This window comes from Pseudomassariella vexata, assembly GCF_002105095.1.
Source record: "Pseudomassariella vexata strain CBS 129021 chromosome Unknown BCR38scaffold_9, whole genome shotgun sequence".
NCBI classification, from domain to species: Eukaryota; Fungi; Ascomycota; class Sordariomycetes; order Amphisphaeriales; family Pseudomassariaceae; genus Pseudomassariella; species Pseudomassariella vexata.
In genome coordinates this window covers 1,678,802-1,692,585 of record NW_024467964.1, presented here as the reverse complement: position 1 = coordinate 1,692,585, position 13,784 = coordinate 1,678,802, and the positions used below count along the sequence as shown (strand labels likewise).

Below are 13,784 nucleotides of genomic sequence, written 5' to 3'. Positions count from 1 at the left end.
TTTCTACGCCTCAACAACAAGACATCTCTCAATTTACCTCGCAATTGCTCCCTATCTACGTACAAAATGGCTAACACAGTGGAGAATAGTCTGGACGATTTTGAGCAGCGAATCGAACGCGCTAAAGAGCTTGTCCGTCAGGGCTCTTCCCAGGCCGTAGCAGCTCATCGGTAGGTATAAAATTACGATTTCCGTAGTCTGTTTTGCCGGACACGGGTAGTTTCATGACTAATCTGTTCTCTTATAAATCTCTACTGACTACGATTCCTTCAACTTAGATCGTAATTTCTTGCTGTGAGCTCCTTGATGAGGGAGAATTGAATTTTTTGTTAAGAGCTTGAAGTTTACAAGTTAACATGCCTGTAATTCCTAGACGTCAGGGTTTGGCCAAGCGTACGTGTCGAGGCACAGGATTAATGCATATATGCATACCAAGACACAGTTAATGCCATTGTTGATATTTCTTATACGCCCACGTCTTCGAAAGAAGTTCGATCGCTCCTTCTTACTACACCTGCCCTTGAAAAACTGGAGGCTTGAAGAGACAAATGCGGACCAGCGAAGCTTCCCCGTCATTATAAGTACATTTACAGTAGCCAAAACACGTACAGCTTGCCCATCACTCAAGGTCTAAGAACTGGTTCCGGCATCCTGCTGCGATCCACTGGCCGCGTTTGCCTTATTCGCCGCCGCCAACTGCCAAGCCGGAATCGATGCCTTCCCCGCTGCCGACCCATTGCCGAACGGACTAGACCGACCGTTGAGGGAGGATAAGTAGTCCTGCCTGCTCGCCTGAGACGGTGTCTCCGCACTCTTGGCTTCCGTAACGTCGACATTCTCCTTCACGGATGTATCCTGTGCCGGTGTGTTAGGTGTGACAGCAGGACTGGCAGGCCCGGCATTGCCACTACTGGGCCGGAGATAACCCGCTGCACTTGACGGGGGCGCCGCCGCCTGGGCAGAGCTCATGCGCTGGCCGATCAAGGATTTCAAGCTCTTCACTTCGTTGCTGATCTCTCGTAACCGACTATCGGTGAACTCCTTGTGAGAGGTCATGGATTTGGGTATGACGTCCTTGAGAGACTTCATTTCGTCACGTAACCGGTCTGTTTCGTCCTCCTGTCTTCGGCTCGCCGACTTGGTATCACGCATGAAAGACTCCAAGTCGGTCAGGATCTTATCCAGTTTCTCCGTCCGCTCCTGTTCAGAAGCCTTGAGAGCCTCGGTATCCTTTGATAGCTGCTCGAGGGTCATAAAGGCCTTCTCGAATTGCTCATCTACTGCGGTTTTATCTTGCTCCAGCTTTTCTGGTGTCGGCGGCGCCACTAGGGGCTTGATGTATCGCTAGGAATAGGATCAGTATCTGTGTGTCAGAAACTGCTTGTGCTGCTGATTCCTTACCTTTGTGATCACATACAATCCAGACCCAACGCCCGCCATCACCGTAGCCATAATGAACCAATCCCGCCAGTCCCGCTTAGGCGCCACAGGTGGAGGAGGCTGCCATCCATAAGGCTGTGTCTGATACCGGCCATAGTATTGCTGCTGCTGCTGAGCTGCCGGTACCACGGCTTGCGACAGGGGCGGTGGGCCTACGGGCGAAGGGGTTCCCGCGCGAGCAAGAGCCACATCGATCTCCTCTTGTGTCAAGTTCTTGGATTGTAGAAATGAGACTCTGTTCTCGACTGGCGATGATGCGACATTCGGATCTTGAAGGACTGTAACCATCCATGTTAGCTGAATAACCATATCACTTGCTCATCTAGTATCAACTAACAGTTGACCGCCGAGGCAACAAGCTCCTCCCGGATAGCCATTTTTAGGATCGGGACGTTTCGCTATCTCATTGCCGTGTTGAAGGAGACGCGTAGAATAAGCCAAATATAGGGTCTCAAGACGCGAGCGTGGTCAGTTCATGGCAGTTGGTGATTGTCATCTAGAGCTGTTGATGCACCCGCGTCGCAAAAAGAGGTGGCCGGTTTGGGCCGAGGCACAAAATGACGTTAGAACGCCAGGGGCTGGGATTCGGGTGCCTCACGTGCCTAATTCGGTTGGTGCTACCTCGGGGCCCATCCCAAGAGATCTAACCTAACTGATCCAGCCCAGGTCGGCGCCCGGAGCTCACAGTTGCCGGCACCTCTGCACCCCGCCAAAATTTAGATTTTGAACATTGCAGTCCATCTCAATTTGAGCCTCATTGGCATCACTCGTCACCTTTGATCTTCACCACCTTGCAAGGTACGACCGACCTTCCAACCCGAACTCTCTCAGACAGCTGCGATATCGATATCGAGCATTTAAAATGGCGGGCGCTCCAAATAAGCGGCAGAAGCGAGCTGAGTACCGCTCAGCTCGAGAGCAACATGGCGGAACTGAAATGCCCAAGAAAAAGTTCTATCGCCAGCGAGCTCATGCCAATCCCTTCTCTGACCACCAGCTGACCTAGTATGCATATATTGATATATTGTGCTCTATGTATGCTGACATAAGAATAGTCCACGAACACCCATTGATATGGACTGGTCAACCTTTTTCCCTGCTTTCGTTTGTCACCAAGACCAAGAGCCAGCAGACGCCAAATCGCAAGACTCGATAGCGGTAATGAGTACAAAGAAGATGAAGCAAGATGTTGAAGTTATAGACATTGGTTGTGGGTTCGGTGGTCTACTTGTCGCATTGGCGCCCTCCATGCCCGAGAAGTTGATCTTGGGACTGGAGATCCGAACTCAAGTGACTGAGTTTGTTCAAGAACGAATTCGATCTCTCCGCGCGCAGAATCCTGAAACCAACGTTTACCAGAACATCGGGTGTCTAAGAGCAAACACGATGAAGTTTCTGCCCAATTTCTTCAAGAAGTCTCAGCTCTCCAAGATTTTCATCTGCTTCCCGGATCCACACTTCAAGGCGCGAAAGCACAAAGCTAGAATTGTGTCGGTGACACTCAACTCGGAGTACGCCTACGTGCTGAAGCCCGGTGGTATCGTTTACACAATTACGGATGTCGAGGATCTGCATGAGTGGATGGTGCACCACTTGGAGGCGCATCCATCCTTTGAGAGAATCCCGTTTGAAGAGCAAGAGGCAGACGAGTGCGTGAAAATCATGAGAACCGAAACGGAGGAAGGAAAGAAGGTGGAAAGAAACAACGGCCCAAAGTTCGTGGCGCTGTTTCGACGACTCGAGGACAATCCGTGGTGAGCCACAGAGGCGAAGTCGAGAGATTTGAATCTCATGTGCCGCACACAGTCGGTCCGAAGCTGATATGAGCATTGATGATCTCCTTTCTTTCGCACCCCTTGCAATCCGGCGTCCAATGATGATTTTCTGTATCTCAGGATCGAGCGGCACAGAGAGAGGCGGACAGAAGTGGAAAAGGCATCTTTTGCCTGATTGGTAAGACAGGATAATTTTACCCAATGTCGTCAAGCATTGTGGCCACGTCCACCAAATACACGCTGTTGGTGAGGGGCGGACCCCCTGAGGAGCCCCAGAGTGCAGCAGTGGGTCGTGTGGGTTTATTATATATCATAAGGCGAAACGTGAATGGACTGTCTATATGCTACATCAGGGAGCTTGCCTGTGATGCTTACGTATTCTGACGCCGGTCCCCAGCGCAAAGATTCATGCATCGCAAACTTGTGAAATATCAATACTTATCGTGATTTGTCCTTCAGCCCCTTCAGTCCTTCAACCCCACTTTCCCACTTCCTTCACCGAACTGGACCCTCTTTTCGGACTTGATTACGGCACCGGTTTCCACTAATCTGTTAGCGAGTCTCGGCGCCCCTCGGTCATGCAACGGTAATGCCGTTGTCCGAGTAAGCTTTGCTGGGTAGGTTGCTTTTGTCGTCACCTTTGGATCGTTGGACAACCGCAACGATCGTCAGGGAAAAAATTAGTAGGTCCCTTGTCGAAGAAGAGATGCTACTATTGTTACACGCAAAGGTGGTCAAAGATTTGTGAGGTTGTAAAAGCATGACATTCTATCTAGTCTTATGGAGCACGAAGGTTGGACTTAGTCCCGAAGGGCTAAGTCACGTGGTAACCTTGGTGGTCTTGGCAAAGCCCACCAAGGTTGCCTAACAATGCCCCCTTCAAAGAAAATCAACCTAAGTTGGTGCTCACCACCAACTTGGCCAGTTTTTCGACGGATTTCAACCTTCAATTAGAATCTACGTAATAACTGCCAACCAAGGCCTGTCTCGAAGACATCTGTAGGCTGTAATTGGCCTGTCAATCGACGTCTTCTAGCTTCTTTTGCGGCATCAGAAAAGCTCTTTTTGGCTACTCTACGTAGTCCTTCATGATACTTGGCGAGAACTCTCTGTGCTTTAGCTACCTCATCTTCGACCTTCCTCTTCACCATCTCTCTACCTTCTGCAACGGATTACCAGATTGAAGATGATAGTTCTTCGTAGCGCGCCGTTGTTTTGATATACGTTCGGCGTACTTTGTACGGCTAAGATCGCGCTTAGTCTGTATAAGCTCGGTCGCATTAACGAGGGACCCTTTAACAAAGCGACTAAGTCGATAGGCTAGATCTGGACTAATACCAAGCTCTGGATCAGTAAGACAGTTCGTAATCTTGCTAGCTACTTTATTAATTTGTCGAAAAGTAGTAGGTGTGCCTTCATATGACGAAGATGAAGGGGCTGGTGGTGGTGGTGATGGCGTCTTTGGTATACGTTCTTCAATCTCTTGTAGTATTGGATGAGGGTAAAATGGATATATACCGGTTTTCTTGAAGGCTGACTGGATAGTACTCGCTTTGAAGGTCTTTTTGCGTACATCTTCGATAATTGAGAGGAACTCTAGTTTGGTTATATTGGTACATCCATCCCGTACTAGCTGATCGAGGGACTTCGCATGCCAGTGCTTATATGGCTGAAAAACAACCACATCTAGTGGCTGTAAGAGATGAGTAAGATGGGGGGGGCAAACCGAAGGGTATAATATCGTGGTCGTTGCAGTACTGGATAAACTGCTTCGTATGGTGGCTGCCGTGGCCGTCTAAGATCAATAGTCGCTTTCGACCTTTCTGCGTTTTCTTAGAGTGTCGTTCGAAGTGCATAAGCCACTCGAGAGAGATCTCGTCATTCGAATAGCCTGTATCGACCGGCCGTAGCTTCGTATCTGGATGAAGGTCTTGCGCGTACCACTGAGCCGAGTGGATAGTCCCCGTGAGTATGAGGAAAGCTGGTATTACGTCGCCAGCAGCAGAGATAACTTCAATAGCTGTCGCTGTCTCTCTATTTTCTGGTAGGTCGAACTAATGGGCCCTCTTGCGCTTAGCGATGATAAGTTGATCCTTACCAACACCAATCCGGAAGCCAGTCTCGTCCATATTCCAGAGATCAGAGGGATCGATTCCTTCTTCCCGGAGGACTCTCTCAAGCCGTGTAAAATACTCTCGTATAGTGTCGAGGTTTTCAGCAGTCTGACGGTTTGAATGGAGCTTCCGCTGGGAAGCGTGGAAGTAGCTATGGCGCTTGAGGAAACGTGTAGTCCAGTTTGATCCGACTGTTAGTGGTGGCTGATTTGGTAGAACCTTGACTCTCTCACGTAATATCGTATTTGCAGCGTCGGTAACGAATTCTACGCGAACCGCAAGATTGATCCTATCAAGGCGGTAGATGTAATTACAGAGGGCCTTTTCTTCGGCTTCAGATAGTAGTTTGTTGAGTCCTCCGTGGTTCTTAGTCTTCCCAGCTTGCTTGACGCGGTATCGGAGGGTCTCGCGTTTTACGCCGCTTTCTCGCGCAATCTTGGCAATTTTGGCTTGAGGATGCTCTTGCATGTAGAGGACGGCTTCCTGTAGCTGTGAGTCCATTGCGATTGGAAAAAGCTAATGAATTGACGAAGATAGGATAGGTTGAAGTTGAAAGTGTCGAAAAACTGGCCAAGTTGGTGGTGAGCACCAACTTAGGTTGGTGAGCTCAAGCGAATCCGAAATAAGTGGGGTGTGGCACGGGTATCCCACAGCTTGGCTCCGGCGAGCATGGCTACTTCGAATTTCTGGCCTGACTCATGCGCGATATATGCTTCACCACGATTACGTTACAATTTAAAAGGGCGTCCCCACTGCCTTTTAATTTCAGATTTTCCCACAAAGAACGGCACATTCCCCATTCCATAGATACGGATAACAGAGGCCGAAGCATCAAAGCTTCCAAGTTGTGGGAATAGGGACGATATCGAAAACCCACATAGATACGAAAGAACTTAGTTTCGTATCTAGACATCGTATTGTGCGTGTGTCGGCTCCGCGGCAACCACCGTCGTTTATCACGGTTCATCTGTTAAACTAACTAGAGGTTCCAGTTTCTCGGGGCACGCTCGGGCAGCACAAGGGTGTAAGCGGGAACGCGCCTCGGTGATTGGCTCCCCAAAGCGCAACGTTTTGCAGTACCTATCGCTTGCCCAGGGGCCAGGGAACACGGTGGTTGCCGTGTTCCTGGATGCCCAAGTTAGGAAAGTTGTGACATTGCAGCTTGAAAGTCACAAACCAAGACGGGGCGATGATGTCAGGCCAGATGAGCTCCGGATTTTCTGGGCGAATTCTCCATTGTTAACCGTCCTGAAATTTCCTCGAGGAACTCCTAAAAACCTTTCACCCGCAATACACGCGACATTCCCTTCCTTCCTCTCTTCCTTCCACCATCCGTCTCCGAGTCCTTCGTTGCAGACGAACAGACAGTGCTACCTCAGCCAGGTTACTCTTTGGCAACCATACGCTTCCATTGTACCGTTTGAGTCGACACTTGTCACCATGGGTTCCCCGAAGACCAGTTCCGATAAGATGCCCGAGCGGGCCGGATCTGGCGATATTGCCTCAGGCTCTGCCGACCAGCTTCTGGAGCAGCTTGGCTATACTCCGGAGCTCCTGCGGAACCGTTCCACGCTTCAAGTGGCCTTCATGTCTTTCGTCTTGGCGTCGATCCCCTACGGACTGGCTACAACCTTCTACTATCCGCTCGCCGGTGGAGGCCCCGTCGACGTCGTCTGGGGCTGGGTCGCTGTTTCGTTGATCACCATCTGTGTGGCAGCTTCCTTGGGAGAGATTACTTCGGGTATGATTCACTACCCTCAGAGCACTGATATTAGCCCTCTCTTGTGTGAAGGAGTGAACTGACTTGGTGCTCTGCAGTCTATCCCACTGCCGGCGGTGTTTACTACCAGGCATTCATGTTGGCTGCCCCAGAGTACCAGCGTATTGCCTCGTGGATATGTGGTTGGCTGTATGTGGTGGGCAACATCACCATCACTCTGGCTGTCAATTTCGGTACTGCGTTGTTTCTCGTCGCCTGCCTCAACGTGTTCGAGACCTCGGAAGCGGAGCCTATCTTCCCAGGCGAGACTTGGCAGGTGTTCCTCATTTTCCTGGCCATCACACTGCTTTGCAATGCCGCCTCCGCATTCGGAAACCGCTGGCTGCCCTGGCTCGATACCTTCGCCATCTTCTGGACTCTAGGGGGTGTCATCGCCATCATGGCCTGTATCTTAGCCATCGCCAAAAACGGCCGCCGAGACGCTACCTTTGTGTTCACTCACTTCGAAGCCAATTCTGGATGGGTCCCCGGCTGGTCCTTCATGGTAGGACTCCTGCAGGCCGCGTATGCGACTTCATCTACTGGCATGATCATTTCCATGTGTGAGGAAGTCCGAGAGCCCGCGACCCAGGTCCCCAAAGCCATGGTCTTGACTGTTTGTATTAACACGGTTGCTGGCTTGATGTTTCTGCTGCCGATTCTGTTTGTCCTCCCCGACATTGCCGAACTCATCGCGCTTGCATCCGGTCAACCCGTCCCGACCATCCTCAAGAGCGCCGTGGGATCTGCCGGTGGCGCCTTTGGTCTTCTGATTCCGTTGATTGTCCTGGCTCTCATTTGTGGTATCGGCTGCACCACCGCTGCCTCGAGGTGCACTTGGGCTTTCGCTCGAGACGGTGCCATCCCCGGTGCAAAGTATTGGAAGCAGGTCAACTCCAAGTTAGACGTGCCTGCCAACGCCATGCTGCTCAGCATGGCTGTCCAAATTCTGCTGGGCTTCCTCTACTTCGGCTCGACTGCTGCCTTCAACGCTTTCTCTGGCGTTGGTGTCATCGCTCTCACAGCCTCGTATGCTGTTCCCATTGTCATCAGTCTCTTTGACGGACGCAGGACCATTAGTACCGGTAGCTTCTATCTCGGCAAGCTCGGTCTGTTCTGCAACATTATCGCCGTTGGTACGTGCTCGATTCCTCTGCTCTGTCCCCCGAGTGCTTACCTGAAACAGGCTGGTCGTGTTTGGCTATTCCACTCTTCTGCATGCCCTCTTACATCCCAGTCGATGCGGCAACCATGAACTACGCCTCCGTGGTATTTGCCGCTTTCGTGCTCATCTCCCTGGCGTGGTACATGGCTTGGGGAAAAAAGAACTACGCTGGTAAGTACTTCTCTCTGTCTTCCACACAGGCGCATGCCTCGACTACGACATAGTCTTGGCCCATTACCTTACAAGCTGTGTCCCGCCTTGACACTGGAATCTTGGAAAGAGCAACCCGCTGACTTGGAAAATTGCAGGACCCCCAACGTAAGCGATGATTGTTCCAGTTTCGTGACGTTGAAAGCTCGCCGTGCCCGTGAAACTCCTGCGCGTGATGATGCTTGTTGCGTGAAGTTGGATGCCTTGCTGTGTGTGATGGTGTGAAACGATAGCTGCCGTCGGATAAAGGTCCTCCACAACAAAAGACAAATCCCCCAAGTCGGCCATTAGAGCATGGCTATGCTATTAATAAAACCTGTGCGTGGTGTTGCCAGTGGAACACGATGAAACCCGCATGCCTTGCAGTTCAATTCAAAAACATGATACCCCGAGAAATATGTGCTCAATCTATTCCAGAAAGAAAAGAGAAGTAGACTCACATGCCCTGCTGTTACCATGCATAATTTTTCCTTTCGCACGAGCAGCTCTCACACCCGAGCGTACATTTTAGTGAAGCCGGAGGCCGATAACGGTATTGATCTCGTAGGCCATTTATCTGGTGACAAGTAGATATTTGTAAACGCTTGGCAGGCTTGTTGAAAAAATATAAGGCAATGCGTGTATACCTCATAGAATTGGTGTGAATGGTTTACTTTCGGATGAACAGGCTTTGTTGTGATGAACAAGGATGTCTAAACTGCCCGGTTGTTTGCAGTCTGAATTACAGTTGATGGCTGGTCACATTTAAGTCACGCTGCGGTTGCGGTCTTGGTCTTCCAAATAGTTGTAATGGTGTGCGCCACAAGGGCCGCCCCACCTCTTTAGACCTTGGAGCCTTGAATGTGCTTAATCGATAACACACCTCCGGCTTTCCAAGCTCCTCTCGACTTTTGAATCAGCAACGAAACATGACGCGAAGATTCCGTCAAGTCGACGCGGATCATGGCCCTTAAGGGAAGAGATGTCGCTTTGGCTGGCATCGCCTGCTTCATTGCCTGGGGATATGCCGTGAGCTGGGTCCCAACGTTGCGATGGGCGGGCCACGCCTTCGTTGCCGGCGTGCTTGTAGCCGTGCTCAGTTTACTGCTACTCATACTCCTAACCTCCCGCGGTTCTGAATATAGACTCAAGAACAGGTCGTCTCGTCCTCATGCCGTTAGTTTCGTTGGACCGGTGGCGTGGAGGAGGGAAACATCGTCACTCCGTGTCCGACAGATCTACGAGAAGGCCCCTTTGTACCCCGACTCCCGCAAGATCTCGCATGCCCTCGACGACCTGCTCAATTTGATCGTGCGGGACTTTGTCTCGTCATGGTACTCCAGCATCAGTCAAAACCCGGTGTTCTCGAACGAAGTGGACAAGACTGCCAGGCTTGCGCTTGCCAACATCCGAGACCGCCTGTTCGAGACCGATCTAGTCGAAGTCGTCACGAGTCGCATAGTCCCAATCCTTACGGCACACTTTCGGGACTTCAACGATGCCGAAAGAGCAGTGCGTGGGCGCAAGTTGAATCGTAGCGTTACCGAGTCGGAAGAGCTGGATATCGCCATCGCAGGGAAGTACAGGGAAGGCAAGCTGCACCCGGCTGCATCCCTGGCTTATTCGGATACCAAAATGATCCAACAGGAGCACCTGCGGAAGATGATTGCTGGAATATTACCCAAAGTGCTTCCTGCCAATGTGCTGAACAGCCGGACCGTGTCAAGCATTATGCGGGAGATAGTTGCTTGTGCTGTCTTCTTCCCTGTCATGACGATACTCGCAGAGCCCGATACATGGAATCAGATAATGGAGAATTATGGGCGGAGCATGCTACAGGATCGCTCAACGGTACGCAAGTTACGTGCTGCCTTGGATGCACACGCATCTCCAACACCCAGATCTTCCAAGATGGCTTCATTCCCACGGCTCCTTCCAGGCGACAGTGAGCGAAGGTTTGAGAAGTTCATTAGGACCATCCGCAAGGTCAACAATCTTTCGGACGCACGTCGGTTCAGAAGTGAGGTTGCCAGTCAGCTCAAAAAGGAGATGGAGCAGGAGGGGCAGGACCAAGTCTACTTGCGACGTTTGGACATGGGTAAAAGACTCTTGGACCAAAGAGTGCAGCATCTGGCGGCTGGAAGGGACAGGCGGCATGTCCCGATGTTGGCAAACCCGGACTCAGCTGCAAGCACTTCGAAGCTTGCAAACGCCCCCCTCGCTGAATTGCTGCGTGATACGTTCGGCCTGTCTTATTTCATGGAATACATGGACCGGCAACACCTGATGCCGCTGGTGCAGTTCTGGCTAGTCGTGGAGGGCTTCCGAAACCCACTAGAGGATGACGGGGCCGAGGATGAACAATTGCCCTCGACTCTGGCGCCGTGGACCGAAGCCGATCGAACAGATCTTGCGCAGATAGATCAAGCATACCTATCGAAGCCCGAGCTTAGAGTACCCGAGTCGTCAAGAATGGTCATACGAAAATTCTTGGAAGCGGGTAAACGTGGAACGCCCGAGCAATATTATAGGGCTCGCCGCGCGGTTCTGAGAGCGCAAAGTGCCGCGCTCGAGGAGATGCAATCCAAGTACTTTCAGACATTCAAGAAGTCCGACCTTTGGTACAAGTGCCTTGCCTCGGAGGAGGCATCCAAAAAGATCTCCCAGCCGTCCATGTCTCAATCTCAAGCGGGTCCATCTTCGCCGCAGCCGCCTCTTCGTACAACGCAGTCTTACCAGCTGCAGCCTGCGCCAACTCCCGTGGCAAGGCTCAATCCGAGGCTCAATGCAGCTCATGCTCGCCGTGGACTTTCGACGAGTGATTTGAGGGCAGGCGCTACTAATGGTAGCCATAGTCCTGATCTGCTGGCAGGCCGCCGCTCGCTGGACGAACCTGCGCCCTTACCTTTGTTCGATGATGATGATTTGGACAACGATCCTATGGGGGATTATGTGCAAAGTCTTGAACAGGACCTGACGAACCCGGCACCTGATAATCAGATAGTCCAGGCTATGGAAGAGGCACTGAACAATATCATGGAGGACGACCGCCCAAAGACAGCGGAAGAATACCGAGAATCTTTGTTTGGATATGATGACGGTGCCTCGAGCATCTTCTCCGGCCAGGGCAATGAGTCGGGTAGAGGCTCGATCGACCAACAACAGCCGCTGTTCAGTGGTAACGGTAAAGAAATTGACAAACCCAGCATATCATCCCTTGGATTGGTCAGCGTCGCTTCTCGAATTGGCGTTTTCGAAGATAATGACCTCTTTGGGGATGAAGAAAAGTTCCTATCAGATGAGCAGGAGGACCTGGACGACGATGAGCCCGGAAATATCGAAGACGAGGTACATGAAGCTGCACCGGGTGATCTTGGGCTTGCAGAAGCCATCACTGTGTTGACGAATGACATCGATCGTCTCGTTACTCAGGAAGCTGTTATAGATTCCCTGACCAAGAAGGCCGAGTTAACGAATAATACCGCCGAGTTGCGCATTCTACGGAAGTCTAGAGCGAGTCTGCAGAGAGAACTACGACGGAAGGAACTGCAAAGACAGCAGTACGTTATACAGGAGAGCGACAACAGTCTCTACGGGCGCGCCTCAATCAGGATTAAATCGATTCAAGTCGGGCGAGAAGACGAAGGGAAAGAATTTGCACTGTACGTCATTGAGGTGCAGAGAGTCGCAGGAGAAAAGATGCCGGCCGCCACATGGGTTGTCACAAGAAGATACAGCGAGTTCCACGAGCTCCACCAAACGCTACGACAAAGGTACCCGTCCGTAAGGAACCTTGACTTCCCACGTCGAAGGATGGTGATGAAACTACAAAGCGAATTTCTGCGGAAACGACAGCAAGCTCTCGAGCAGTATTTGCGGGAACTCTTACGTCTCCCCGAAGTCTGTCGGAGCAGGGATTTGCGCGCTTTCCTCTCCCAAAGCGTCATCCAGAAGGGAGAAGATCTGGTCAGTCGTGAAGACAAGAAAGATATGATCACTCGTCTGTACGACTCCGTCACCGATGGCATGGAAGATATCCTGGGTAACATCCCTGTCTTGGACCAGCTGTCGGTTGCCGGGCAGAACCTGATAGCCGCGGCCACAAGCCAACTAAGCACCATGCCATTGAACGTCAACGAGGACGCGATGACGGCGGCGGAAGCCGAGGCGGAGCTCAACGCCTTCGAGAACAAGGAACTGGAGCCCTTCATCAAACCCATCTGCGACATCTTTCTGGAAATCTTCGAGCTGAACCGGGGAAACAACTGGCTGCGTGGTCGGGCTGTAGTTGTCATACTGCATCAGCTGCTGGGCGGCACCATCGAGCGTAAAGTGAGGGATAACGTCAAGGTCCTGATTCAAGAGGACGCAATCCTCAAATACATCGGGCTCTTGAGAGATACCATGTGGCCTGGAGGCCAGCTCAATCGAAACAAGCTACCGAGAACCGCCTCGGAAAAGGCAAGGACGAGACGTGAGGCGAGCTTAATGCTCGCCACCTTGGTGCCTGACTTAGCGGGGAGTGTGGTTGGGAGGCTCAATGCGCAGGCGGCGAGTCGAAGGATATTCGCGACACTGAATAATACGAGACTAAAGTGAGTTGCCTCATCTGACCAACCGAAGGCTAGCGCAAAGAGACGGTATGATGCTGACCGACTAACAGTACGCATTTGACGTTCACAATTCTGGACGAGTTGGTGGATGTGCTCTTCAACTGACGTTGGAACTGTGCGACGTCCGACTCGACGGTTCGTGATTCGCGCAAAAAGGCGGTCAATGGCGCTTGTGTGTTGCTTCCCTTATTTTACTTTACTGTTCTCTACAGCATAGCATGGCGTTGGGACTATGTCGACGTACCTCCAGAGGCCCGAGATGGCAGATGGAAGGAACTGTGAACAGCGCGCATTGGTGTGACTGGAAACGTACTGCATCGTTGGATGGCGTTGTGCTTCAGGGCAGACTTGAAGCAGAAGAAGATACCTCGGCATTTGTAACCTAGTATAATTACTCGGGTGGTTAGGAATTGAAACGGCTCAAACTGCTGATTGTTGCCTACAATAAAACTTGTCAGGGGTTGCGGCATCCTTCACTGTAACATTTAGTTCATGCACCTTCTTGAGGGGGAGACATCGTGCCTACATTGGTGAGCATTGAGATTCGACCTTGCAACGCTTCCTAGCTTGCAGTTTTGCAGTGGGACAAAAAGTCTGAAATACCCGTGTGTTTTCTACACTCCGGATCTCGCTAGCAGACTCCAGTGCCTTGCGATAGGTTAAGTAGTATTGAATGCAGCGGTGATGAATCTATGGCGGGGGAGAAGTGCTCCATAGCAATAGCTCGAT

At 51.3% G+C, this 13,784-nt stretch overlaps 4 protein-coding genes across 4 annotated transcripts; 3 read left to right on the top strand and 1 right to left on the bottom strand.

Moving 5' to 3' along the window:
- Window positions 1-630: 630 nt before the first annotated feature.
- Window positions 631-1,817, bottom strand: BCR38DRAFT_345856 (peroxisomal membrane anchor protein; the record flags this gene model as incomplete). The annotated part of the gene is made up of 3 exons (XM_040856214.1): window positions 631-1,344; window positions 1,402-1,718; window positions 1,778-1,817. 3 exons carry the CDS (start codon window positions 1,815-1,817, stop codon window positions 631-633), a joined length of 1,071 nt encoding a protein of 356 aa, XP_040714357.1.
- Window positions 1,818-2,302: 485 nt separating this feature from the next.
- BCR38DRAFT_486790 (putative methyltransferase-domain-containing protein) lies at window positions 2,303-3,198 on the top strand (the record flags this gene model as incomplete). Its single annotated transcript, XM_040864071.1, has 2 exons — window positions 2,303-2,445; window positions 2,496-3,198. The coding sequence occupies 2 exons, from the start codon at window positions 2,303-2,305 to the stop codon at window positions 3,196-3,198; spliced, it is 846 nt and encodes a 281-aa protein (XP_040714356.1).
- A 3,335-nt stretch (window positions 3,199-6,533) lies between these two features.
- On the top strand, window positions 6,534-8,745 carry BCR38DRAFT_241690 (amino acid/polyamine transporter I). The gene is made up of 4 exons (XM_040854395.1): window positions 6,534-7,070; window positions 7,148-8,224; window positions 8,275-8,424; window positions 8,562-8,745. Exons 1-4 carry the CDS (start codon window positions 6,770-6,772, stop codon window positions 8,573-8,575), a joined length of 1,542 nt encoding a protein of 513 aa, XP_040714355.1. The 5' UTR covers window positions 6,534-6,769; the 3' UTR covers window positions 8,576-8,745.
- A 551-nt stretch (window positions 8,746-9,296) lies between these two features.
- Window positions 9,297-13,617, top strand: BCR38DRAFT_438917 (PXA domain-containing protein). The gene is made up of 3 exons (XM_040860599.1): window positions 9,297-13,037; window positions 13,106-13,533; window positions 13,584-13,617. Exons 1-2 carry the CDS (start codon window positions 9,406-9,408, stop codon window positions 13,158-13,160), a joined length of 3,687 nt encoding a protein of 1,228 aa, XP_040714354.1. The 5' UTR covers window positions 9,297-9,405; the 3' UTR covers window positions 13,161-13,533; window positions 13,584-13,617.
- Window positions 13,618-13,784: the final 167 nt, after the last annotated feature.